The 25,088-nt window shown below is 38.6% G+C and overlaps 2 protein-coding genes across 3 annotated transcripts in view; one reads left to right on the top strand and one right to left on the bottom strand.

Moving 5' to 3' along the window:
* LOC147327413 (zinc finger protein GLIS2-like) overlaps positions 1-8,566 on the bottom strand; it is a 30,783-nt gene extending 22,217 nt beyond the window's left edge. For both annotated transcript variants that reach the window (XM_086295020.1, XM_086295019.1), the window contains exon 1: positions 8,115-8,566. The gene's annotated coding sequence lies outside the window, so the exon portion shown is untranslated. The remainder of the gene's footprint in view (positions 1-8,114) is intronic.
* Positions 4,503-25,033, top strand: LOC147327414 (uncharacterized). Its single transcript, XM_086297399.1, has 11 exons — positions 4,503-4,602; positions 4,664-4,799; positions 20,298-20,620; positions 20,695-20,928; positions 21,038-21,142; positions 21,226-21,441; positions 21,535-21,867; positions 22,792-23,040; positions 23,253-23,346; positions 23,446-23,503; positions 23,580-25,033. The coding sequence occupies exons 1-11, from the start codon at positions 4,503-4,505 to the stop codon at positions 23,625-23,627; spliced, it is 1,896 nt and encodes a 631-aa protein (XP_086153525.1). The 3' UTR covers positions 23,628-25,033.
* The last annotated feature ends 55 nt before the right edge of the window (positions 25,034-25,088 follow it).

Here is a 25,088-nt window from a genome sequence, read left to right on the forward strand (position 1 = left end):
GCTACGTGACCGCTAGCGACACAGCTATGTTAGCATAATATAAACAAGCTAACTTTTTTCCCACTCGATAAAAGTTAACGTGAGTGTTCTCGGTGGTCAGAAACAAATGTAATCGCATGGCAGGATGCTGTAAAAGGACCAAACTTCAGCCAGGAGAACAACTGAGATAATCCATCCACAATACGAGGTTAGTCATTCATATACTGCTGCATGGGCTGGGCTGTAGTTACATCCTAAGGTTTTAAAAACTGAGCTTAAATAAATGATTAGCGGTAATAAAAGCCGAGGGAGGTCAACAGTGATCACTGACTGTTTTAGGAGCTTTTTGAGATCAAATAGAAGAAAATACATAACATTAAACATGTTAACAACACAAAAGCCATATTAAACGCAGACTACTTTAGGCCCGGAAGTAGGATTCGTCGCGTCATCACTGAACAACCGGATAGGTTATGTTGCCACTTGTTGCTTAGGAATTCTCTTGACATCAAGTGAGATCATTTTTTTAGCAGAAAATCTTTGTTACAAAAAATACCCATGTATAAAAGTTTAAAAAACAACAACAACAACAATTCAGTAGCATTTTGACATGTAAGGGATCACACTGTCAAATACCTTTCAAATTGAACAATGAAATGGTGCAAAAACAACACAAAAAACAAGATAAAGAAAAAGTAAAAGTATCAACAAAAAGCCTGGTTAGACAAAAAGCTTTTTAACTGAGTCCACAGAGTCGGCTAAATGTAATTACAGTGGGAGACTGTTCCAAAGTCAAGGAGCCACAGACTGAAACGCTCTGTCCCGCTTCTGTCTCGTACACGGGAACACCAGCAGATTGTGAGCCTGCGATCGAACCCTATGAGCAGCAGTCTTCGATTCAATCTGAAATTATTAACTTTTTACTTTTCATTCTCGTTATATTTTACCACCATCCCACCATTTGGCAGCAGGACAAGATCAACATAGACTTCACTTCTCCCCTCTGCCTCTCTGTAATTCCTTGCCGTCAACGGTGCAACAGAACCCCCACACCCACCCACGGGCCCTCCATCCTGACCGTTTCATCCACTGCCACCTTCAAAGAGAAAGACCACGGATGGAGAAGAGGACGAAAAAAGAGAATGGAGGATGATGGAAAAGAATGAGTGGAGGATGAAAAAACGGGAAGGGATGTGGGAAATGAAAGACAGAAAGAAAAGCGAGAAAAGTGTTTTTAACCTTGTCAGGCGAGACAGACGAGGCCAAGCACAGTCTGCATCCCAGAAATCCGTCTCTCTTTTTCCCTTTCCCTCAGTTTTTGTTTTTTCTTTGTCCTTCTTTCCTCTTTCTTTCTCAGCCTCCCTCTTTCATTCCCTCAGCTCTGTCATCCAGACGTAAAACACACAAACACATGTGCCTCACATTCCTGCGTGCAGAGCAGATTCACCCAATTTGTTTCCACTGAGTGTGAGTGTGTGTGTGTGTGTGTGTGTGTGTGTGTGTGTGTGTGTGTGTGTGAGGGAGTCTCTGCATGCGTGCTTTCGTATGCGTGTGCTCGTGTATGTGCCAAGCCAGTAAATAATAACCAATCCCAGCTGTACTGTGGACCGTTCCTCTCATTCTAGCTGAGGAAACAAAGAGGGAGGGAAAGGAAAAAGGCTCCATCAAATAGCAGAGTAATGAGCTGGAAAAAAGTCAGCTGAGAATTGAGCAGGAAGAATTAATTTTGTTTTAATGCTAGCAGACATTATGAGTCCTGTAGGAGTGCCAGTCAGTATAGGAGTTGGGCCAGATGCCACCTGAGAAAAACAGTCCATTTGTACACATTTCAATAGAGAGTCAAGGTTCGGCTACCTTTAAGCTATAGGTAAATCACTGCAACAGATTCCTTCCAGATTCCACAAAACAATCCATTACTAAGTTGGCTTCCTCACACTGTGGGAAACAAGCAGACTGACATTTTCATCCAGTTTTCTCTCTGGATTTGTGAAAAACAGTTGAATATGACAGGAACCAAATCTGAAACCAAAACAGGGGTGTTTTTTTGTGCAACCTTAGAAAAGAAGGCGGCTATATCCAAGGAGATTAGACGGGGAAGTAGACAGGACAGCCCACATGAAGAAAGGCAAGGAAGATCTTGAGGAGAGAAATAAATGTTTAGCCACAGGGTCACATCACAGGCCTAGCAGTGTAAGCAGCAATGTCCAGACTTCCCTATCCCTCGCTATCACCTCCAGTTCTTCTGGGTGGATATGTTCCAGAGCCTGCCAATTATAATCTCTCCAGCACATCCTGGGACTTCCCCAGTCTTCCCTCCCATTTGGGCATTTCCAAAACTACTTCACCTAGGAGGTGACACCATTTCGTTTGGAGGAGCCTTTCACTAAGTCCAGACAATCTTCTGTCACTAGCAGCTGGAGGTCCTTTTCTTTCTGTTACTACTCACAGTGGTGATACTGTCCTACTTTTCTATGCATCTAAGGTGGAGATACTGACTTTCCTATATGGCAGGGATTACAAGCTCTTTATTGCTCTCACTGTTTCAAGATTAAAGCAAATCTGTTATACAGATTTACAGTGTAATAATTTTAACTCTGCAAGTTGTCCATTAAAAAGTGGAGATTAGTCCTGAAACAATAAAAACAATCTCTCTCATCTCAACTTTAATGCCACTGATCTGGGTCAACACCACCCTTGCCTGTTCCTCACCTCTCCGCTAATTTCATTACATTACAACTTTAATTACATCATTACTTCGCCTGAGCCAAGGTGAGCCATACCCGAAACTCTGGCTGATTGGGACCCACACCCAGTTTCACACCTTGGCTCAGGCGATTAGAGGATCATCAGGGGGTCCTTTTGTCCCTCTGTGGGGGGTTACTCCCACTAGGTTTATATCTGGGACTCTCCACCATTTGACCTTAGAACTGAAGAAGCTTCTCGGATGAGAGGTGAAACGTCTTCAAGCAACTTAAAGAAGTCCAGACGCTTTTCTTTGCAAGCTCCTTTGACCAGTGCCACTTGATTTTCCCTTCAGTGGAATAACTTATTAAAAAAGTTTGGAGTGCTTTTTAAATCCCTCGTCAGACTCCTTATCTTACACAAAGGTTTTCTTCTGAAGGCACTTGCGCTTTCCAAGATGGTGTCACGCAGTTTAATAGCAAAGACCCTGGAGATCAGATGGAGTCTTTGCATCAAGCAACAAGAAGACCCTAGACATGAACATGACATAATTTCCTTAGGGATTATTAAAGCATTCTGATTCTGAATCTAGATCCTCTGGGTCTACTTTTCAATGGTTTTGAATGTGCAATAAAAGTAGTGGACCACCAAAAGAGTTCCAAAATGTTACTTTGTGTCATTAGTTTGAGTATATCACTTTTAAAAAGGGAAACTGTTTTAAAGAGTGTTGAATCTTTGCTTGACCACATTTGTCAAATTCAGTTCAGATCAAGTCACAACAACAGTGGGCTCAAGACGTTTCATATAGTGAAGTATAACAGGGAGATAAACAATAGAGAGAAAACCCCAACAATTAAACGACTCTCTATGAGTGAATACTTGGCAACAGTGGGAAGAAAAAACTCCCTTTTAACAGGATGACACCTCCGACCTAACCTGGCTCAGGGAGGGGCAGCAATTAAGCCAACAATCTTTCATGTAGGCTTCCTAGCAGACCTAGAGATTTGTTGAGACTGACACCTACGCAAAATTTAACATCATCAAAGTAGCCACAAGAAAAAAAATAAACAGTCATCATATTGTTGTCTACATCTAAGGCCACTTGAACACAGAACAAGATCCTACGCCCATCTGCGACGGCACTTGAGCCCCCTTTACAATCATAATTCCCGACCTTGAGGAGACAAGGCTGTTTTCCTCTCTTTCTCTACCTCACAACTCACTCCCTCGCTCTGCCAGGGCTTTTTCACTGAGGCCAGCATTTCGTTTGCCTCTTTCCTCCAAACACAAACCCAAAAGAAAGAAAGAGGGGTGGGAGAGGAGAAAATGAGAGAGAGAGACGGGGGGGGGGGGGGGTTTGAGTCGGGGTTTTCGGAATTTGGTCTATGTTTGGATTGGAAGCGAAGGCCCCAGCGCTGGGCTCTCAGGAGGATAATGGAAAAGAGGGAGAGAAGAAAGGGAGGTTTATGGCTGTGTGTGTACCCTCACAGGTGGTCGGCACATACTGACGGGTCCGGGGGGGGGGGGCTTTTGTGTGTCAAAATGTGTGTGTGTGTGTTCACGTGGGGTTGCCGAATCGTGTCCGCCTGTTGGCAAAAGTAACGCCATGTGTGCTCAAAGCATGTATGCTCAAAGATACATGTGTGTATCTTTGCAGATGTTGGCACCAACGCATGTGCGCTTTAGCTTGTAAGAATCAGAGAAGAGAGACGTAGAGAGGAGGTGAATAAGACATTCCTTAGATGCAGAGGAGTGGGGGGGATGCAGGGAGCCAGTGGTTAGTTAGTGGTTTGAAACTAAGAGGAGAAAAATGAACGTCTCGTCCAGGGCTAGGCCTGAAAATGCTACCGCAAACCAACCAACAAGCCAAGTGGGAGAGGAAAGGAGACCGGAGCACAGAAGAGGAGAAGGGGAAAAAAGCGAAGGATATGAAGAGAACCAGTGAGGCCTCCTCTTCCTCCTCTTCCCATATGAGGCCTGCTAACTCCTGCCTGTGCCGCAGGGGAGAAAGAAGGGGAGTGGTGCTTTTATAGCTGGACTGAACCGACTGAACCCATCATGTACAAACAGCAGGGAAAGTATGGAGACAACAGAGGCCTGAGGCCAGCAACCACGCAGGGGGCTTCAGATGGTTTCAGGTTGAGGGCCACAGGAGGGCTGGAGGTCCAAGGAAGAGAGGGATGGAGGAGTAAGAGAGAACCCCTCCAAATCTCCCTCGAGTCCCTTTTCAGTGATACATCAACAGTTTTGGTTGTTCTTTCTTTTACCTGTTGCTTCTTTTATTCACCTTTGTCCTTCTTTTCTTTCTTTGACTATTTTTCCATCTCTTTTCCTTGTTTTCTTTCTTATTTCCTCCACCCTCATCTTCATTCTTTGGTTATTCCTGCCGCATGTCTGCTCCATTTTCATTTTCATTCCTGTTTGCCTTTATTTTTGTTCCCTTCATTTTGTAACATTTCTTTCGTCTTTCTTTTTTATCCCGTCTTTCTGGCCTTGGATTGCTTCCTTTCCCAAACTGTTTTTTTTTTCTTGGCTCATCACTGGACTACTCCACTTATTAAATAACTCATTCAGTCAGTCTCTTTTTTTGGCTAAATTGCTTTCTTCCTTCATTCCTTTTGTCTTTTTTTTGCTGCACTTTTTTGTATTGCACACTCCCTTTCTTATGTTTTATTCCTTTTCTTTTCTTCTGACTACCGTCCTATCACATCTGTTCCCATTGTTTTCCATTCTCTTTCCATCATCTTTGTTTCCCTTGTTTTCCCTGCCATCCTTTCATTCTTGCGTTGATTTCCTCCTTTGTTAGTCCACATCAGATTATTTATTTTTCACTTTATTCACTTCTTCCATTTCATCTTCTGCCATCCTTTTCCTCCCCGTGGCTCTGTTTGCCCTGAAACTTTAATTTTTGCCCATACAGTTTAGTCATTTTGTGTATTTTCTTATAACTGATTAGTGTTGTGAACTGTGATCCTTTGTTTCTTTTTTCACTAACTTTGTTTCTACTTTTTTTGTACTTTCTGGTCTTTCTTCCTTATTTTATCATTCCTTCCTAACTCTTATCTCCCTATTCTATTTGTTTCTTTCTTTCTCCCTCTTTTAACAATTTACTTAAATTTACTTACACACAACCCTGCAGGTGTCCATATGCATGAGCAATGTTCCCACCCTGTAGCAGACTGAGTGGGTGGAAGGGGCCTGTAAGACAGATGCACCCAACAACAACAGGAAAGGAGTTTTCTTGGCTCAGAGTCTTTTCTAAAATCCATCCATGTGCGTCTGCCCAACCTTTGGAGAGCAGCATGATGCAACAAGCCTGCAACACACGCAGTACTGCATGACATGAAAACCACAAAATCAGCAAAAACTTTCGCCCCGACCACCATGTAACATCAGTAAGGGATTTTTGTTGGTCTTATGCACCAGTGGCCACTCCCCAAACCCTAAACCAGGATTTCAGACCCCGGAGAATTGAAGTCTAAGTGCAAGAATGAAGTTGGGAAGTGTTTTTCTGATACAAACTTATGCAGCAAAGCACAGAGGAGCTATGCTTGGTGTGAGGAGAGTGGAAGTTTTGTGTGTGCTTTGTGTCCACCTTGCCACACTTATGGGTGTGTAGAGTTGGTGTATATGGGAGTATTTGTGTCCCTAAATATGGCAACGTAGCTGTTTTAAATTTAAGCATTTGAGTCTAGCACAAGTTGGTAGTTTGTGGACAGAAAAGGTCTTACGGTATGCAATTATATACAAACACAATTGTGGATCACCGCAAAAAACGACAATAACGCCACTGTTACAATGCATGAAGCTAAAAATATGTCCCTTGTCAATGCATTTTCTCAGAGTATAGGCTTTCTGCTAATTTGGTTCAACTGCTTCCAGAGTGAAGACGCTACATTAGGAAATTCCAGCCAATGTCAGTGTTCAAAATACCAGTCTGGGCAATACCAACAGTAATACTTGGTAATCGTGTAAAGAGTCTTTGAGATCTTAATTAATCAAATAATCTTTCAACATTTAGTCAGACCACATCTGATACAGGCAAGAGAGAGACACGGGAGATGAACACAGGCCACTGACACTGCTAAATGCCATCTAATTTTTAGATATGCCAATAAAAAGTCAATAAGGTCAATGCCAATATTTGGCTGACATGTTGTTACAACCCCACTTCAAACTTCATGCCCCACCTTGAAAGCACTTTACCCCACCTTTTTATTTGGGCATGCTCGTATGGCACAAGCACAGTGGACACAGTACAAACTGGTTACAGGATGATGGCAATAACTGTAACACAGGCCAAATGATGTGGATGGTACATCGATGTGCAATGCTAGTCCAGTTAACTGTCACTCAGAAAGCAAAAAGAATTGTGGTGAAGAAATCAAATGTAATTGATTTTATGGGTTTTGTTTTGGGTTTTTTTTTCTTGATTGATATTGGATTTCTTGAATTGATCGAGAAGTAGTTCTAGTTAAGCTGAGAAATTCTTAGTGATCTGACAGCCAAACAACGTCCACCCTAATTTTGTTGTTGTTGTTTGTTGATAAACTGTTTGTTCATAAAATGACAATGTGAAACAATATTGACCACAAACCTTTTCTTGCTAGATATTCCAACAAGGACATCCAGCTGAGTGTAAGGTATATCTCCAGTCTCAGCACAACTTTGCTTTTGGAAACTATTTTTCAACCAGACATCAAGGTAAAGGGGACAGCTGATGCTTTTTCATATGTAGCAATTCTTTTACAGCTCGTTGAGCCCTAAAATTGTGATGTAACTTACCAATTTGTTACTAACCAATTCATTTGCACTCTTCTTTGTAAACAAGGAAATAATGCTGTTGTTTTCCTAGCTTGGACCACTGTCCCTCACATCAATGTTTAATGTTTAAAATTCAACAAAACAACATTTCATCAAGTCCACAGAGTTTTAGTGACTGGTTATTTCTTTAACTTTTTTTTTCTCCAAGCAAAATACATTTCAGAAGAAAATCAGAGCTCCCAGACGAAACCCCTGAGGAGCTCCTGAGATTACCAGGAGTAGGAAGATCATATATGGCTGTAAAGATTATTGTCATTAATATTAAATTAATCGTTTTAAGAAAAAATCATAAAATGTCATTTCAAAAACTCAAAGCAATATCTTTGAAAAGGTCAGAAAAAACAATATATATCCAGATTACAGACAAAGAAAACCACAGGTGCTAAAGATTTCTAGTATTTTTATTGATTAGATTCATTAAAACCCCTAAAGACAACAGATGTCAACCTGTATTAATACTGTAAATGTTTGTTTTTTAATACTTGAATCATGGCTCGTATATTTATACATAGCTAGTTAAATTCTGTAAGTGCTGCCACACTTATGGCCGCCACATATTGTAAATCAATATTAGGGAAACGTCAAGGGACTCTTAGATTTCTAGATACACAGACAAAGCTGAGATTTACCTTATAACAGCCTGTTAGTGAGGCAGATCTTCTCCCTGTAGTTTGCCTGAAGATGCTTCTTCAATGGTCGTACTGTGAGCTCAGAAATTCATCAAAATCAAGCGAGTTTGTCCGACGTGTCCTGTATCATCTTCATCAAAGTTGTCGGTTTTCACTGGCTGCTCTCAAAATCAAAGAAATCTGCGTTGTTGAAAAGCAAATCCTCCCCTCGGGGAATCGTTCGGAAGGTAAAATATCTATTGCTAGTGGTCAGTTTTCACATATGTATTGGAAAACCTTGTCCTGGGAATATTTTTTCTTCAAAATGACTATTATGTAAAAAAAATTTAAATGAATAGGGATTTTTTTTTAAATTGTGTGTCACTCAAATATACGAATGCAGGATACTCTGCGGCGTAAATGTCAAATCTGGCGTAAAATCAGGCTCTCCGAGAGGCGCATCGCTCAGTTGCGACGCTGGTCAACTGAGCTTCCAGCGGCGGAGAGGAGGGAAGAAGCTGTCTGGGAGGGAGAAAGGGAGAGGGGGCGTGGAGAGACACTGTGACAGCATGAGCGAGAGAAAGAGAGGGAGAGAGTCTGACATCCGAGGGAGCATTCCTCCTCCAGCTGTTGAATATCTGGACGTTTTCATTGCAGCGCTTCTTCATTTTTATTTTGTCATAGGGGAGACCGGGGATAGCTGTAACGTGGGTCAGTTGTAACACTTCCAATTTCTCCAATCAGGGCTAAGTTTCAAATGATGTGACTCATCCTGTACATGCCCAATTCAGTTCTGCTATCACATGTGAAAAATCAGCACATTTTGTCAAACACAGACAATTTAACATGAAAAAAAGTAATTTGTATGCCAAAAAGTAAGTTTTTCTACTTTATTTCAATGTTTAATAGCATTATCTGCTTTGCAGCTAAACTCAAACTTAAATTATGTTATTTGTATGTCTATGGGGATATATTCTGTGTAGGTCTTTAGTGCTAATGTTTTAGCCGTTGGCTGTAATGTTAGCTAGTTCATGGCTATAGGAGTCTGGGTCAGTTGTAACAGCAACAGTCTGGGTTAGTTGTAACAATAATGCAGATGTTACAACTTACCACACTATTACTTTAACGTATATTAAACAAGTTGGGGCAACGACATCAGCAGAGAGAGGTTCACTGGTCGCATTTGTATATGCGGTTAATGCCATTGGCAACACAATTCCTCCACTGTTTGTGTTCCCACACATACATTATGCAGGCCACTGTGTCAGAGATGGGCCAGTAGGAAGTACTGGTAGTGGAAATAAATCAGGATGGGTGCAAGAAACAGATTTCCTCATCTTTCTGAAGCACTTTGCAAACCACACCAAGGTAAGCCATGATAAAAAGTAATGGAATTGCGATGCTGGTGAACAACTACATTTTTTCAGCTTCATTGTTATGTTCAAAATTGGTGCAAGAGTTGTAGGTTATAATGCCCACTGAGCCAATGAGGCCAAATTCAAGGAAGACCAACCAAAATTAATGAAATATTCAGTTGCAGAAAATTCCATAACTTGTCTTTTTTGGGGGGTTGGAATATGTTCAAAAGCTAGATTTCTGCATTCTGTCACACACATTCATGTGTTGAATAAACAAAGATTACATGTTAATGTTTTGTTAGTACCCTTATTTCATTGTGTTACATTTCACCCCAGGATATGTTACAACTAACCCAGACTATGGGGTTAATTGTAACATTTCACTCTTCGTGTTTGAGGCCATACCATGCAATGGGTAATTGTGCTGCAGAGAAAATAGCTGCATTATTTAATAGCAGAGACATGTAAATACTTTGCATTACATTTTGAATCCACTACCTTAAAAGAGCTTCAATTTACAGACAGAAATGTCAAAAATGTTACAACTATCCCCGGTCTCCCCTACTTTCCAGATCCAAATTGTTGCTACATATCATCCATCCGTTTCATGCTGATTTAAAAGTAGGGTGTAAGTGTGCGTGATTTTCAATATTTTTGCAATTACTGGGAATTAAATCGGGAATCAAAAGCGGTAATTATGCTACAAACCTTGAATTTCTAGATGTTGATTTTAAATTAAAGCACACACACTCACGACTGGTTGTGCGAGCCTCATGTGTTTGTTCTTGTAAATAAAAGATGTACATTTATTTGTGGTCCCGTTTTAAGGCTTTGACATTTGCCTTTGTGTTATTCTTTCTTTCTTTGAGCTTGAAGTGATCACTTAGACCAGAGGGTTGAGAGGCACAGCTGCCCCCTCATTAAAATGAAATCATAATCTTCTTGGATGACCTGTACCACAAAGCAGGTCATTTAATTTTTCATATAATTCTATTACAAATGCACCAAAAGACACAAACAGCAAAGCCACTGTGGTGAGGCCCACAAGAGGCTGAAATTGAAGGTGATGCTCAGCAAACAACAATCATCCACAGCAGCCTGTATTGGCACACTTGTCACTCGAATCCATTTATTTGTTTATTTTGCTATTTAGTTGCTTTCAAAGAATATCCGTCAAATTTTAAGATCATTCTGTTGTTTCAGTATGGCTGAAAACTTCCAGGAGGCTGCGACCCGTCACCATTGAGACATTTGCATTTTGCAGCTTTGTTTTGCATTTACTTTTCATTTCTTTTTTACTTCCACTTTCACTCACAGATAAGTTTTAGATTTCATTGTTGCACCGTGAATATGCACCAGTTACCTGTGAGTAGATTTCACTGCAGCTTTTTCATGCTCAGATAGTGAGACATGCAATATCGGTCTCAAGGACTGCACTGACATTAGAGCTTTACAATATTATCCTATACTTTTTAAACACTTTTCAAATTCATAACAAAATTCTCCGAAACATTTGTCTGTAGCTCAAAACCAGGAAAACCAGAGAAATTAAGGGCAGCAAAGCTGACTGCTTTGGGAACTGCAGATAAAAAAAACATTTTTTGATTAACTTTTATTTCTTGTATTGAAATGGCTTTTGTTTGCTAATTTTCACATGAAAATATGATGAATACTTTGACCTTCCTCCCTGAAACTAAAACTGTGCAGGCGGGCTACATGTGTGCTGAATCTGAGAACTATAAAGTGGCTGCGTGTTTTTATCACTCCTCTTTCAGGGACATAAATCTCCTAAAACAGTTATATTGTCGTGACCTGGCTCTTTTTTTTTCTTTTTTTTTTGAGGAAGAAGGTCTCTGCAGTCTAATTCATCACTTTATAATGTAAACACTTTAAGGATCAGAGTAAGGGCCGTGGCCTCCAGGCCTCCAGGAAAATGATGTAGAGATGAATATACAACTCTCTCATTTTTTTTCAGTCCATTCCACTGGGGTGGAGGTAGGGAGGTAGAGTGGCCAGTTGGAGTGGCCACCAACCAGTTGGAAGGTTGGTGGTCTGATCTCAGCTCCTCCCTTGTGCTGAGGAATCGTTTAAGCAACAAATTGAACCCTGACTTCCCCTGTGCATCAGTCTTATCAGAGTATATGAATGGTAAATAGCCTGTATTTGTATAGCACTTTACTTAGTCCCTAAGGACCCCAAAGCACTTTACACTACATTCAGTCATCCACCCATTCACACACACATTCACACACTGGTGATGGCAAGCTACATTGTAGCCACAGCTCCCTTCGGGCGCACTGACAGAGGCGAGGCTGCCGGTCACTGGCGCCACCGGGCCCTCTGACCACCACCAGTAGGCAACGGGTGAAGTGTCTTGCCCAAGGACACAACGACCGAGACTGTCCGAGCCGGGGCTCGAACCGGCAACCTTCCGATTACAAGACGAACCGCCAACTCTTGAGCCACGATCGCCCCGTGGCAGAGATCTTTGTAAGGTTTTAAATTCTGGGATCAATTTGACCCCAAACATTAAATATATTAGTCTTTAGTTTGATACAACTTGGTAAACTAAACTAAACCATTCTCTTTGCTTTTCATACTTATTACAAGGATGATGACAGTCACTTATCAGATGCACAAACCTGTTAGACATTATTAGCAGCAGTAGCAGTAGTAGTAGTGGTAGTAAATGTCAGTTTTCAAAAATGTCCTTTTTTGATAATAAAATGTTAAAAATTAAAGTATTATGACATGAATACTCCAGCGAGTTTTAGCAAACAACTTTATTAGGTGACCAACATGTTTTAGTTTGTGGCCTTCATCAGGGTCATTGCAAAACATATATTTAAAAAAAAACAGGAAATAGAAAAAATCCAAGTGGCCCAATCACACATTCATCATACTTTATTCAAAAAAATAAAGTATGGTCGTTTCTGCAATCCAATCATGTACAGTATGGACTAAGAATAAAATAAATCTGTAAACACCTTAAAAGGTTGTTCTGTCAATCTACAGCAAACCCATTTCATAAATTACACATCTTTTATAGTTATAGTTATTCATAGATGTGAGGAGATCCTGTGTGAACATTAGCAGGGATGTTTCTGAGACCCAAGCAAAACTATACAAAAAACCTCTCACGGAGATTCAGGAAAACACTACACCCTGCAGGGTCATTTTTTCCTCACACCAGCCTTTTTAGTGTTCAAAAGCTGTGCTGAAGTGTTTCTACATGCTATTGACAACATGATACTTACAAAGTAATAACAAACAACATGTAAGCATCTAAAAATATTCTAAAATGTCCATATTTGATATTTCTTACAGCACTTTATATTTTCTTTTTCTCCAAGGCAAAAACCAGCAGCTTAGACAAATTTGATTCATTTGGTCAGAGAATTGAAGAAGTAGCACAGAAGTGAAGTGATGAGTAGTTTTTAAAATACAAAATACAAACTCGCTGATGTGATGCTTGTCATGTTATGTTGTCTCTCTCTGTCTTGTAGTGTGATCACCTCCAGATCTCCATGAAAAAATATTCTTTGTGATACTTTCAATCCTGATATATGAATTGCAATAAATTAATCCTGTTTAATCAGATTTACAATTATCACTTTTAGTGAAATATTCACTATTTCTCTTATATTATCATGTAATGATCCTTGTAGAAGAATAAAAAATTATAAAAAAAGAAATACTAAATGTCAGCTACTTTAAAAGTACGTTTTTTGGAAATAAAACAATAAATGAAATTTACTTTATGGACCAGATGAGGAATCTGTGTATTAGGAAGACAATGATTGTTGTCATATCTAGTTATATGAAACAAGCCTGCCCTGACAGCCCTGATAAATTCATCATTAGTACTTAATAATGATAACTGGTTTTGGTGTAACACCTTTGGATTACTTCACACATCAAAAAACTAGACATAGTTTAGTTTAATTTGGACAAAAGGATGATTAAATATTGTCATAATTACTAATACTGTATTATATGATATATTACACTTTGATGCGATGGCTTACAACATATCAGAGTAGGACCGAAGCAACTCTAGTATGCAAAGTTTTAAACAGGAAGTAGCTGTGGATGCGACATCACTGATCAGCAGTAATAAGTTATAAGTAATAAGGCTAAAATATTACTTCAGTATATTAATTCAAATACATTTGGAGAAACAGAAATTTTAAAAAGTTCAAAATAAAGACACAAATGTTTTAATGTAAAAAATAAGTATGTTAAAGCCAGATAAGCAAACTTGATATTTACAGTCAAGTCAAGTCAAGTCAAGTCAAGTTTATTTATAGAGCACATTTAAAAACAACCAAGGCTGACCAAAGTGCTGTACAGTAAATACAGATAAAAATACAATAGAACACAATTTCGTAATAACACCTCGCTGATAAAAATAAAATAAAAATATATAAAACAAATAAATTAAACCTTTCTAAAAGCCAATGAAAAGAGGTGAGTTTTAAGAGCGGTTTTAAAAGTTTCTAGGCTTTTGGAGAGTCTGACGTGAGGAGGTAAACTGTTCCACAGTCTGGGTGCAGCCACAGCAAACGCCCTCTCTCCCTTTGTCTTTAATTTATACCTGGGAACATCTAAAAGCATCAGGTCGGCTGACCTCAAAGATCTCCTGGGGCGATAAGTACTAAGGAGTTCTGACAGGTAAGAAGGTGCAGTGCCATTTAAAACCTTAAAAGCCAGCAATAAGATTTTAAAATCAATCCTAAAGGCAACTGGGAGCCAGTGGAGAGAGCAGAGAACCGGAGTGATGTGGTCTCTTTTTTTTGAACCGGTCAACAGGCGAGCGGCAGCGTTCTGCACCAGTTGAAGGCGATGTAGACAGGAACGATCTAGGCCAGCATAGAGGGAATTGCAGTAGTCTAGCCGTGAAGTAATAAAAGCATGGACCACTCTTTCTAGATCGTTCCTGCAAAGGTAAGACTTGACTTTGGCTAAAATCCGCAAATGATAAAAAGATCCCTTAACTACAGAGCTAATTTGTTTATCAAGTTTAAAAGCATTGTCAAAAATAACACCAAGACTCTTAATGGAAGAAGTGCAATCGGAGGTTAGGGGTCCCAAAAAGTCAAGAGAGAAGTTGGGATCTTTAGGAAGCCCAAACACAATGACTTCAGTTTTGCTTTCATTAAGGTGTAAGAAGTTAAGAGTCATCCAAGTCTTAATGTCAGACAAGCAGGAGAGTAGCGGCTGCAAAGAAACATTGCAGTTCAACCTCAGAGGGAGGTAGATCTGAATATCATCGGCAAAGATGTGGAAGGACACATTATGTTTACGGAGCACATCGCCCAGAGGGAGCAAGTACAGAATAAACAACAGGGGGCCTAGTATGGACCCCTGAGGTACGCCACAGGTTAAAGGAGCTCTGGGAGATGACAGTTCACCAAGGTGAACAGAAAAACTCCTATTATTCAAATAGGACTGGAAAAACTTTAAGACAGTGCCCTTTAAACCGACACAATGTTGAAGGCGGGATAGCAGTATGTTGTGATCAACAGTGTCGAAGGCTGCTGTCAGGTCCAGGGTTACTAAGACAGTGTTCTTAGTAACAGTGTTCTAGATAAAATTCTAGGAAGACGTATGAACAAATCTCACTTCCTTGCAACTCTTTACACGGAAGTGAGATTTGTTATATATTTGCCATCAGTAGCAATATCAGCTACAGATAGTAGTTATGGTTACACGCCAAAAGGATTGTTAGTGTACACTTTAAACACTGCAAACCCCAAAAAGTAGCAGAACTTAAAAAAAATAAAACTTAAGGCAACCTATTGCCTTAATCTGCATGATTTCAGATCTGCTTTCACAGACTCGTCCTAAACGAATGAGTGAGAGTGCACTGTAAAAACTGTGATTTGGGTTAATTAGTATCTAATAGGAAAGTAATAGTAACTATTACTCAGTAAAAACACGTATGTGTTGTTTTGATTAAATCTAAGCAAAATTAAACATTTTTGAGATGTTCAGTTATTTAAATTTACACAATTTTGTTTGGGGTAAATTAAGCAATAGTTAGTTGAGCAGATTTAACAAAAATGTATGAGTACCATGAAAAATGAAGAAATCTAATAGATTTAACTAATGAAAGCAGTTCCATTTCAATCATTCTACACTTCCGCCCGTAGTCCGTTGTGCCATGTGCAGGACACACATGCTTCAGCAGTGGATGATCTCCATTTTGTCCGAGGTAAGATTATCTTAATTTGTACAAATATACGACACGTTTTAAACAGTAACATATAGCAGTTTTGAGTAAAAGTTCTAAACAGTATGATACGTCAAAATTAGATTAATAATGACCACTGTAATGACAGTATTGTATTTTTACGCAAAATGGCACGAAGGTCACTTTCCAAGCCTTTGCGGTTGTGTTACTTCAGAGCTTTGACTAACCACGTTTTACCATATTAAAAAAATATATCAATGATGTATTTCAATGGGCTGTAACCCCCCTCATTTATTTTTAAAATTTTATGAAAAAGTTTTGCACTCAGTGGTGAGTGATGTAGTTAAAATCATTTGTGCGGGATTTTGTCAGTCACAGTTTTTCAAAGCTTTTGTCTCCACGCAGTTTTTCAGTTGTGGTAATTAAGCTAAATTGTCTCAGTCCAGCAAAATACCTGGTTTTCATTTTCATGCTGTCAGAGCCCCGTGAATTTAGTGCAGGCACAGCTCACATAGAGGGATGATGCAAGTTTCTAGTTGAACTGTATCAGTGAGACGCACGCTCAGTCACGATGTTTATGTTTCTGTAGAACGATCTTCAAGATAAAGGTACTTTCAGGAAATAATATAGTAATGCGTGTTTAATCTGACATAAGTCTTTCATAATTTCTATGTTTAACACCCAATGGTGTTTGGATACAGAGATGACCTTGTGTAGATTAAAAGGACATCTTTTCAAGTATGGGAAGATATATACAGTATATAAATACACAAATAGTGTTATTTCATGTCATGATCTGTCACCAAATCGGTACAGAAAATAGGGTCTATCCCCTTTTTAATCTAATAAAGAGTTTCATTGTTTTATATACGAACATCACCTTTAAAAAATGTAGTATTAATTCAAATTTGTCTTTAACAATTTGTGTGTGTAAAATTTTTACTTTGGAGAGTGCGATTGTTATTAATGTTGTGTTCTTTTCAGTTGTTGGAAGATCCCTCAACTTAAATTCAGCTGATCAGTATGTAGACTATGCATTTTGAATAAGTTTTGATGGATGATTGTATTAAATTAAACTACTAGTTTTGAAATTGAAGCAGCAGAAAATGACTAAGTTGACCCTACTTAATCTAATGTAACTCTGCCCATTTACATTTTATTCTAGGTTGAACGAGATAGAGCTCCATGTAATCACTGATGACCAAATGGAGAAGTTGGTTCTTCCATTAGGGATCCCACCAACAGTAGAGGAGCTGCAAAGTGTTGTGAAGGATACCTTTGGAATTTCAAATGACTTCAGTCTTAAGTATTTTAAACCAAAATTTACTACTTCACTATTCGCAGAAGTGACCAGATAAAACACAAAGACACTGTGAAGGTTGTTGGCATCACCCTGGTCATCCTGCCAGTTTTCGGCAGCCCCTCTGATCAACTGTCAACTGACTATGACTCATCATCCAATCCAGTTGTATCCAATGCAAACTCTGCTGCAACCATATCTTCTCAGGACACAATTATTCTCAAAAGGCAGAAGTTCACAGAACGTTGTGAGCCCTGGCCAAAGCTGTTCCCCATTCCACAGTCTGCATATAAAACTGAAATGTAACTGGAAAGAGCCACAGAGGAGTATAAAAAGAGTGGAAAGCTTCTGCCCACCTCCAAAGTAAAGACTGACATTCTCGAGAAGTTGGCTGAAACTGTATTTTCAATTATGGCCTATTCTTCCTATTATTTTGGGGCAAGCACTAGTGAAGAATTTCAGTGCATACAATCTAAATTAATCAGAAAAATGTCATATTATAAATTTTGTATATGTTTTATATTCCACAATAAAAACTATTACTGTTTGAATGTTGTCTTTGTGAAATTGATTCATTTTACTCAGAAAAGAAGTTAAATTAATTTCATTTTCTCTTACTATTCAGTCATTAATTGTAAAGTTTAATTGGAAAATTAGTGAATCCAATTTGAGTTTTAATTAAAAACAAAAAGTTTTCATTTCTTTGTAATGGATATTTTAGTCATTTTTTACTAAACCTTTGCCAGATCGTTAGTAAATTCAAAGTAATTTTTCTCAGCGATTCATTTCAAATGAACTAATTTTTTGTTACAATTAGGCAATTTTAACCTTCAATTTGAGATTTTGTCCCTAAATTCAACACATATTTACAAGAGAATGTTAATAATATCTATTTTTGTTTTTTGTTGAAATTTAATTAACATTTTATCTAAATTTTACATAAATCACTTGAAATTTAAATCTACTTAAGTAAATTAAGTGTCACTTTGTTGCCATAGGTTTTTTAAGTAACCTCTAGTCACAGTTTTTACAGTGTGATCACAAATGAATCGGCTAATTACAAGATGATTTTAGGACAAATCACCTCTCCGATTTCTCGTCTTCATCATAATCTTCATCAGAAAGGTGTTTACACTACTTGTAAAACAGAGGATTCTGCAAAATGTCATGATACTTTAATGTGTTTAAACATGAAAAGATGTTGGAGATTGAGCTAAAGGCAGGAAGGAGAAAAGGCAAAATATGAAAAAAAAATCTGAACAAAAGGTCGGTTGGCTGTTTTTAAAGCTTGCAATTGATGCAGATGTTTTAAATGCCCCCAATAAATTCACTGCAGTAAAGTTTTTTTTAATGTTTACAATGTTTATTGTTTAATGTTTGAAAAAGAAATCAGAATCTAAATCAATCCAGCTGTTGTATCAAACTAAAGACTAATATATTTAATGTTTGGGGTCAAATTGATCCCAGAATTTAAAACCTTACAAAGATCTCTGCCACGGGGCGATCGTGGCTCAAGAGTTGGCGGTTCGTCTTGTAATCGGAAGGTTGCCGGTTCAAGCCCCAGCTCGGACAGTCTCGGTCGTTGTGTCCTTGGGCAAGACGCTTCACCCGTTGCCTACTGGTGGTGGTCAGAGGGCCCGGTGGCGCCAGTGTCCGGCAGCCTCGCCTCTGTCAGTACATCTCAGGGCAGCTGTGGCTACAATGTAGCTTGCCATCACCAGTGTGTGAATGGGTGGATGACTGGATATGTAAAGTGCTTTGGGGTCCTTAGGGACTAGAAAAGCGCTATATAAATACAGTCCATTTACCATTTAGATAAATTGGTACATTTTTTTAAGTAGCAGGTACTTAATATGCAAAGTAGATGAAGCTGATCAAAAATAATAAGCTGAATGAACTGAAATGGAACAAAATGTTAGATGAACTTACGCTATTTCTTAGTTTTTTTTAAATTAATATTACATTACTTCATTTATTTAAGTAGTTTCAGCATTTGCATTTACTGTGTATTAAACTAGACCAGCTAATAATAAAAGTCTTGAGTCATGTATTCTGTTTCCAACCCAGACATTCATGTGTTAAAGTGTTCTATAGGCAGTTATATACAACAGTTCTCCAGGCTTTCTGAAGGTCTGGCTGCTTTTTCACTCCTTTTCATTCCAGTCCTTAAACTTGACCATTTTCATAAGAGTGTTGTTGGTTTTTTATTATTATTTCTGAAGCAACCTAATACGGACGTATGACTTAATCCTGTCACTTCGCATATAAAGAAACTCTACTAGTAGAGCACAACAGTAAGTAGCAGACCTACAAAGCTCTGTACCCGAGGTAACCAGCAGAGACCTACAACAAGCACGTATCTACATCTGTAAAACATGGTGGACAGACTTTTGCACAACACTAAAACCATTAAACAAGATTATTTTGATTAAGCATTTCAAGAGGAAGGAAGTTACAGCTAGATCTCAGGGCTGCGTGTGATGTATTTATCGTCCCCAACAAGATGAAAACTTGCCTTTGCTGAGACACTGCTCTTAATTTCAACATGTGAGTAAAATTTTATGTTTTTATGGATATAAAGTAGGAGATCTTAAAAAACCAGATACAAGTTCTGTTATTTTATACATTTTCTTGTTAATATAGAAACCGAAGCATTCCTGCAGTCATGCTGTTTGTAAAGACTCAGTGGACGGTGATGTGTTTCCTCCTGCACATAACAGGTATTATTATTATTATTATTATTATTATTATTATTAAAGATCTGTATCTATAAACTTTAGAGCTAGATATTTCACATGAAATAGGAGTGATGTTTTTAGTAAGACTGGTTTTACTGACAACATTAATGAGGATTATCTTCTGATTAGACACAGAGCATTGATATAGACTTTATTAGCAACACCTCTTTTTTCTTCAGAACCTTTCCTATAGATTTGAGTTACTGTTGCCTTCTGCATCTCACCTGTGGCCTCTATCATTACTATAGCATTTTCTCTCTGAGTGCTGGATAGTTTCTCATTGTCGGGCATACTTTCTCTAAGAAAGTTGTGTGCGAATATCCCAATAAACAAGCAATGTGGCACCAACAACCATCAGTAACTTAAATCACTTTTCCTCAGCAGGTTGTCTTGACCATGTGTATATGCCTAAATGCAATGAGCAGCTACCATGTGACCGGCTAATGAGATATTTGCAGTAACGATCTAAACAACTTTTAACACCTTTGCTCACCTGTGTGGTCAAAATGGTGTAGAAATCATAAATACACTGATTTAAACAAACATGTTTAATGGTAGAGCAAAACTTTGCATACCCACACACGTTATCTGACATCCAGTATTCAAATGAAGTCCTTCTCCTTCTGTTAAAGCGGTTATAGGGCTACAAAGCAGAATCTGTGCTTTAAAAGGTTCATCAGTGGATCTGCCATGCTCCGCTCAACATGCCACCTCAAACATAAGCTGGTACACTGTACACACAAATGGCTCCAAATATGTCCTGACAGAGCTCTCTGTGGATGGAGACAATGGAACATACAGCATGGCTAAAGACAATAACTTTACTCTGACAATCAAAGTTTTGAGAGAAATAGATGCAAAGTTTTACTGCTGCAAAGAAACTACAGAGAACCCACAATTCTGCTTGAACAACCAAACTGAGCTCCGTGTTTCAGGTAGAGCTGCTACCATTCATAAATTACTGCTCACTTCAGTTTATGCGCACTTATTTTATCCATCATCCTCTCAGAGCTGCAGGTAAAGGTGATTCCTGCCACAGAGGGACAGACAGTAACACTGATGTGCAGCAGCAGCTGTCCTCTGACTGAAAAGCCTGCAGCCTACATCTGGTACAAGAACAGAGAGTTTCTCTATGAGGACTGGTCTCCCTGGTACCAAGAGCTGCTCAGCAGTGAGGAAGCAGTCACATACTCCTGTGCTGTCAAAGGCTACGAGCATCTCAGAGCCCCTCAAGTCTCTGTGGGTGAGTAACGTTCCAAAAACAACCCCAAAGTGTTAAAAGCTACAAAATCCTGGCAAGCCATTAACAAATTCTAAAGTTAAAATACTAATTTTCATCTCTTTTTGTGCAGATTCTGTAACTAAAACGTGTTTCAGTGTGACTTATACTGAAAGCAGCATGTGTTCCGAGAAGCTGAAATCAAAGGACCAGTTCTGCTCCATCACATATCCGACAGGTTTCCACATGCAAACAAACCATTCTCCCCAAAACATATCACAGGTCGTAGCAAAAAAAAAAGTATTTATTTTCTTCCAACAGATTTGCACGTTCAAATAACTCCTGTCAGGAGCTTTGTCATTCTGACCTGTAACACCAGCTGCCCTGTGGCTGATGCTCACACTGCATATAAGTGGTACTGGAACAGAAAGTTATACAATGAATGCGAGCATCAAGACATTACCATTTTGAAACCCAAAGCAGCCTTCTTCTCCTGCGCCTTAAAAAGCAATGAAGATGTGCTCTCTCGTGAATCCTGTGAGTACGTGTATGAGCCAAACATACGTACGAAACAAACAACAGGCAGGTTGAAGCAGAAGTAAAATTGCATGTGTTTAAACTCTGTTTTAGGCATCGACAATGCAAACTGCAAGGCTGTAAATTACGTCAGCAGGAGAATCTGTGCCCTGGAAGGTTCCTCTGTGAACATTGCAAGTCAATACTCGAGCCATTCCATCTCGAAGTATGGATCGTGGTATAAAGTACAGCTTGGTGGTGAGGAGGATGACTGTAAGGAGGTATTTGACGAAGCTACGGGCCGTGTGAAGCATCACGACAACATGAAAGACAACCACACACTGAGAATTAATGATGTGAAGAGGAATGACTCGGCTGAATACTCATTCAGACTTGAGAAAGATATTAATCTCTGTCATTTACCTAGAGTGATGTTAGTTGTCACAGGTAAGTTTAATTGATTTAATACAGAATCACCTGCAGTGTTTAGTGAAGTGCATGTTTTTATATCATATTGATGGTCCACAAAATGTGTTTCATACAGGATTTGATTTAAAGAAACATAACAGCAAATTACCTGATATCATTATCATTATTCTTTCAGATGTGAAGCTAAAATTTGAAAGCAATCATTTTGGATGTTCAGAATTTGTACCATAAAATTTTTATGCTAATTGGAGACAGTCAAGCAGAAGGCCCGTGTTCATTTGAGATACAACCACCCTTACAGTTAGGTCCATATATATTTGGACACTGACACAAGTTTTTTTTATTTTTGTTTTTTTTACCCGTTTACTGAAACGTATTCCAATTATAGTTACATCATGGACATGGGCGTAGTGTGTAGACCCTCAGCTTTCATTTGAGGGTTTCTACAATCAAACTGGATGAAAGGTTTAGGAGTTTCAGCTCCTTATCATGGGCCACCCTCTTTTTTTAAAGAGACTAAAAGTAATTGGACATTTGACTCATCATCTGGTGACGTCTACAAGTTCAAGCTGTCATTGCCTGCAAAGGGTTTTCAACCAAGTATTAGAAATAAAGATTTTATTTTCAGTTATTTAATTTGTTCAGTTACTGAAATGCCCCTAAAGTGAAGGGATTGTGTTAAAAATGCATTGTTCCACCCACTGAATTAAAGCTGAAGGTCTTCATTTCAACTGTATCTGAGTTGTTTCATTTAAATTTCGTTGTGGTAATGTACAGAACCAAAAATAGGGAAAAAATGGTCTCGTTCAAATATTTATGGACCTAACTGTATGTCAGATATAATTGATAATCACACGTCAGTTTTGTCAAAAGGCACAAAAACTCTTCTGTTTTGTTTTTTTTGTTTTGTTTTGTTTTCTATCCAATCGAACTATCTTTGAGGTGTGAAAGTGAGCGTGAGTCCTTCTGCAATGGTGACAGAGGGTCAGAGAGTCACACTGACCTGCAGCACCAGCTGTCCTCTGACTGACGACACAAACTACATTTGGTACTTCGACAGTCGACCAGTCGGCCACCAAACTAAACATCTGATCCTGGACCCAGTCAGCAAGGAGAATGAAGGGAACTATTCCTGTGCTGTGAATAGTCCTCAGAACGTTAGCTCAACTGAGAAGGCTCTCACTGTCAAAGGTAAGAAGGACATAATGTTAAAGATCCTGCTCACTTTCTGACTCCCTTTACATTTGGTGAATGGAGAAATGCAGGCTAAGTGATAGCAGCAGGCAGAAACTTCAACTTTTTTCTGGACCAAACCAACAAAATAGCAGTCTGGCCGTTAATTTTATACTATTCTGAAATATTTTACTACAATGTTTACTTACATCTTACATCAATCTCTACAGCTCTAGAGAAAACCGTAGCAAGGCTGAACGTATTGAAAATGACTCTTTTATCGCTGATCCCTGCAGTTGTATTTCTACTCTACATGAAAACAAGGTAAACTACTTCACTTCAGATTTTGTGTCATATCTTCTGTCTTCAAAACTCTTTTCTTTCATATAAGAAAAATTTGAGTTTGATATATTACAAATGTAGGAAGAAGAAAACTGTGACTGCCACTGCTGAGAAAAGTGACAGGGAACAACCTGGACAAGTAATGAGATATGTCAAACTCTGAAATTACTGTTTATGAAAGTGTGCCCACAGTCATCTGCATGTCCTCCTTTCAGATGGACCAGCTGTATGAGAGTGTTGAACTGAACCCTGCTGCACAGTGAAAACCAGCAGAGAAGCAAGAAGACACTGTGCAACATCTGGTTGGGTAGCTTGTAGACTTCCTCTTCCTCTCGTGTGCAGAGTATAATCTGAATACAATTGATCTTATTCATTTAGATTCATGCTGGCAAAATATGATCCTGCATGTGCAAAGAGACAAACAGCCCTGCAAACTTAGAGTATGTCAAACTTGAGGCCTGTACTCCAAAGCAGGATTTCTTCTTATCCAGGCCATCTTTAGCTTTGACTCTTGCTTTTTTGTACCAGTTTTCACTTTTTATTGGGGTACATTACCATGGTAACTTAGAAACCTGTAGGTATCAAATCACTGCCCTGGTACCCCTGGGCAGTTTTTCAACAGTGTCTAATATCTTCGTGTTTCCCCAGTGAGCTCCAGTAACAAATATAGTTTCTTGGCCACAGCATTATTTGTTACTTTTTCCTGTCGACTCCAAATAAGTTTACAACTATTTTACTGTTCTATAAGCATGGATATGCGATCCCAATAAGGAACACCTATTTGTACTTCCTGATATATCAAATTTGCAAGTAGACTAATCCTACATTTGAATAGTTTTATAGTCATTCTTTACGTGCTCTCAGACAGTTAAGCACCACTGTTGCTGCAGCTGATTGAATAAATACTAAAATAAATAATAACAATTTATTTATAACAATTTAATTAAATAGGTGATAATAATTCATCCAGTTCCCTCGTTTCTTAATAACAGAGCTGTGATACTGACAATCTGTATCTGTATCTGGCTTCAAATGAGCTCAACTGTATTAATATAGCTGATTTTTGTCCAGTCGTATTGCTCTGCAAAAGCTGTGTTACTTTGAGTCTGTAATTTGTATTTAACCTCTTCGTATTTTTCCCATAATGTATTTTTTAATGTTGTTGTATGAAATCAGCTGTTCTGCTGTTAGTACACTTAATCCATAATCTTTATTGGTGAAATGCTGCCAGCACCACCCCTTTCATGTGAACACACACATGTTAACCTTAACATGTGTGACATATGTTGAGCTTGTTTTGTATTTAAGAGCCCCGTAGGTCACAGAAATGACAGATAACTTTATCATCTTCCTGCTTTATATCATGCAGTGGTGGTGGTGAATTCAGTGTAACTAGCTTTTCCTGTGATGCCAACTTTCACACATTAGTGATGCTGTTAGAAAATAAATAGCCATTTTTGCATGTTGTGATTAAATCCTTTTCAGGTTTCATTTTTCATGTTTTAATTGCCATGTTTATCATTTTTAGTTTATTAACCTTGTTTGTTTTGACTTGAGTTTGACCATCTTTAATTAGGACTGTTTCCCAGCCTCTGTATGGCTTCTGTATGGCATCTTAACTTGGCTGTTTTTAAAGGATTTTTGTGCAAATAATAAAAATCAAAAAGTTCTTTTTATTATTTATGGAGATTTTCTTACTAGACTTTGGATGCAGGTTTTAATGA

This window comes from Aulonocara sp. 'chitande type north' Nkhata Bay, linkage group LG6 (genome assembly GCF_057382095.1).
Source record: "Aulonocara sp. 'chitande type north' Nkhata Bay isolate Kocher_YH1m ecotype deep benthic linkage group LG6, A_spYH_male_GT1.1, whole genome shotgun sequence".
NCBI lineage: Eukaryota > Metazoa > Chordata > Actinopteri > Cichliformes > Cichlidae > Aulonocara > Aulonocara sp. 'chitande type north' Nkhata Bay.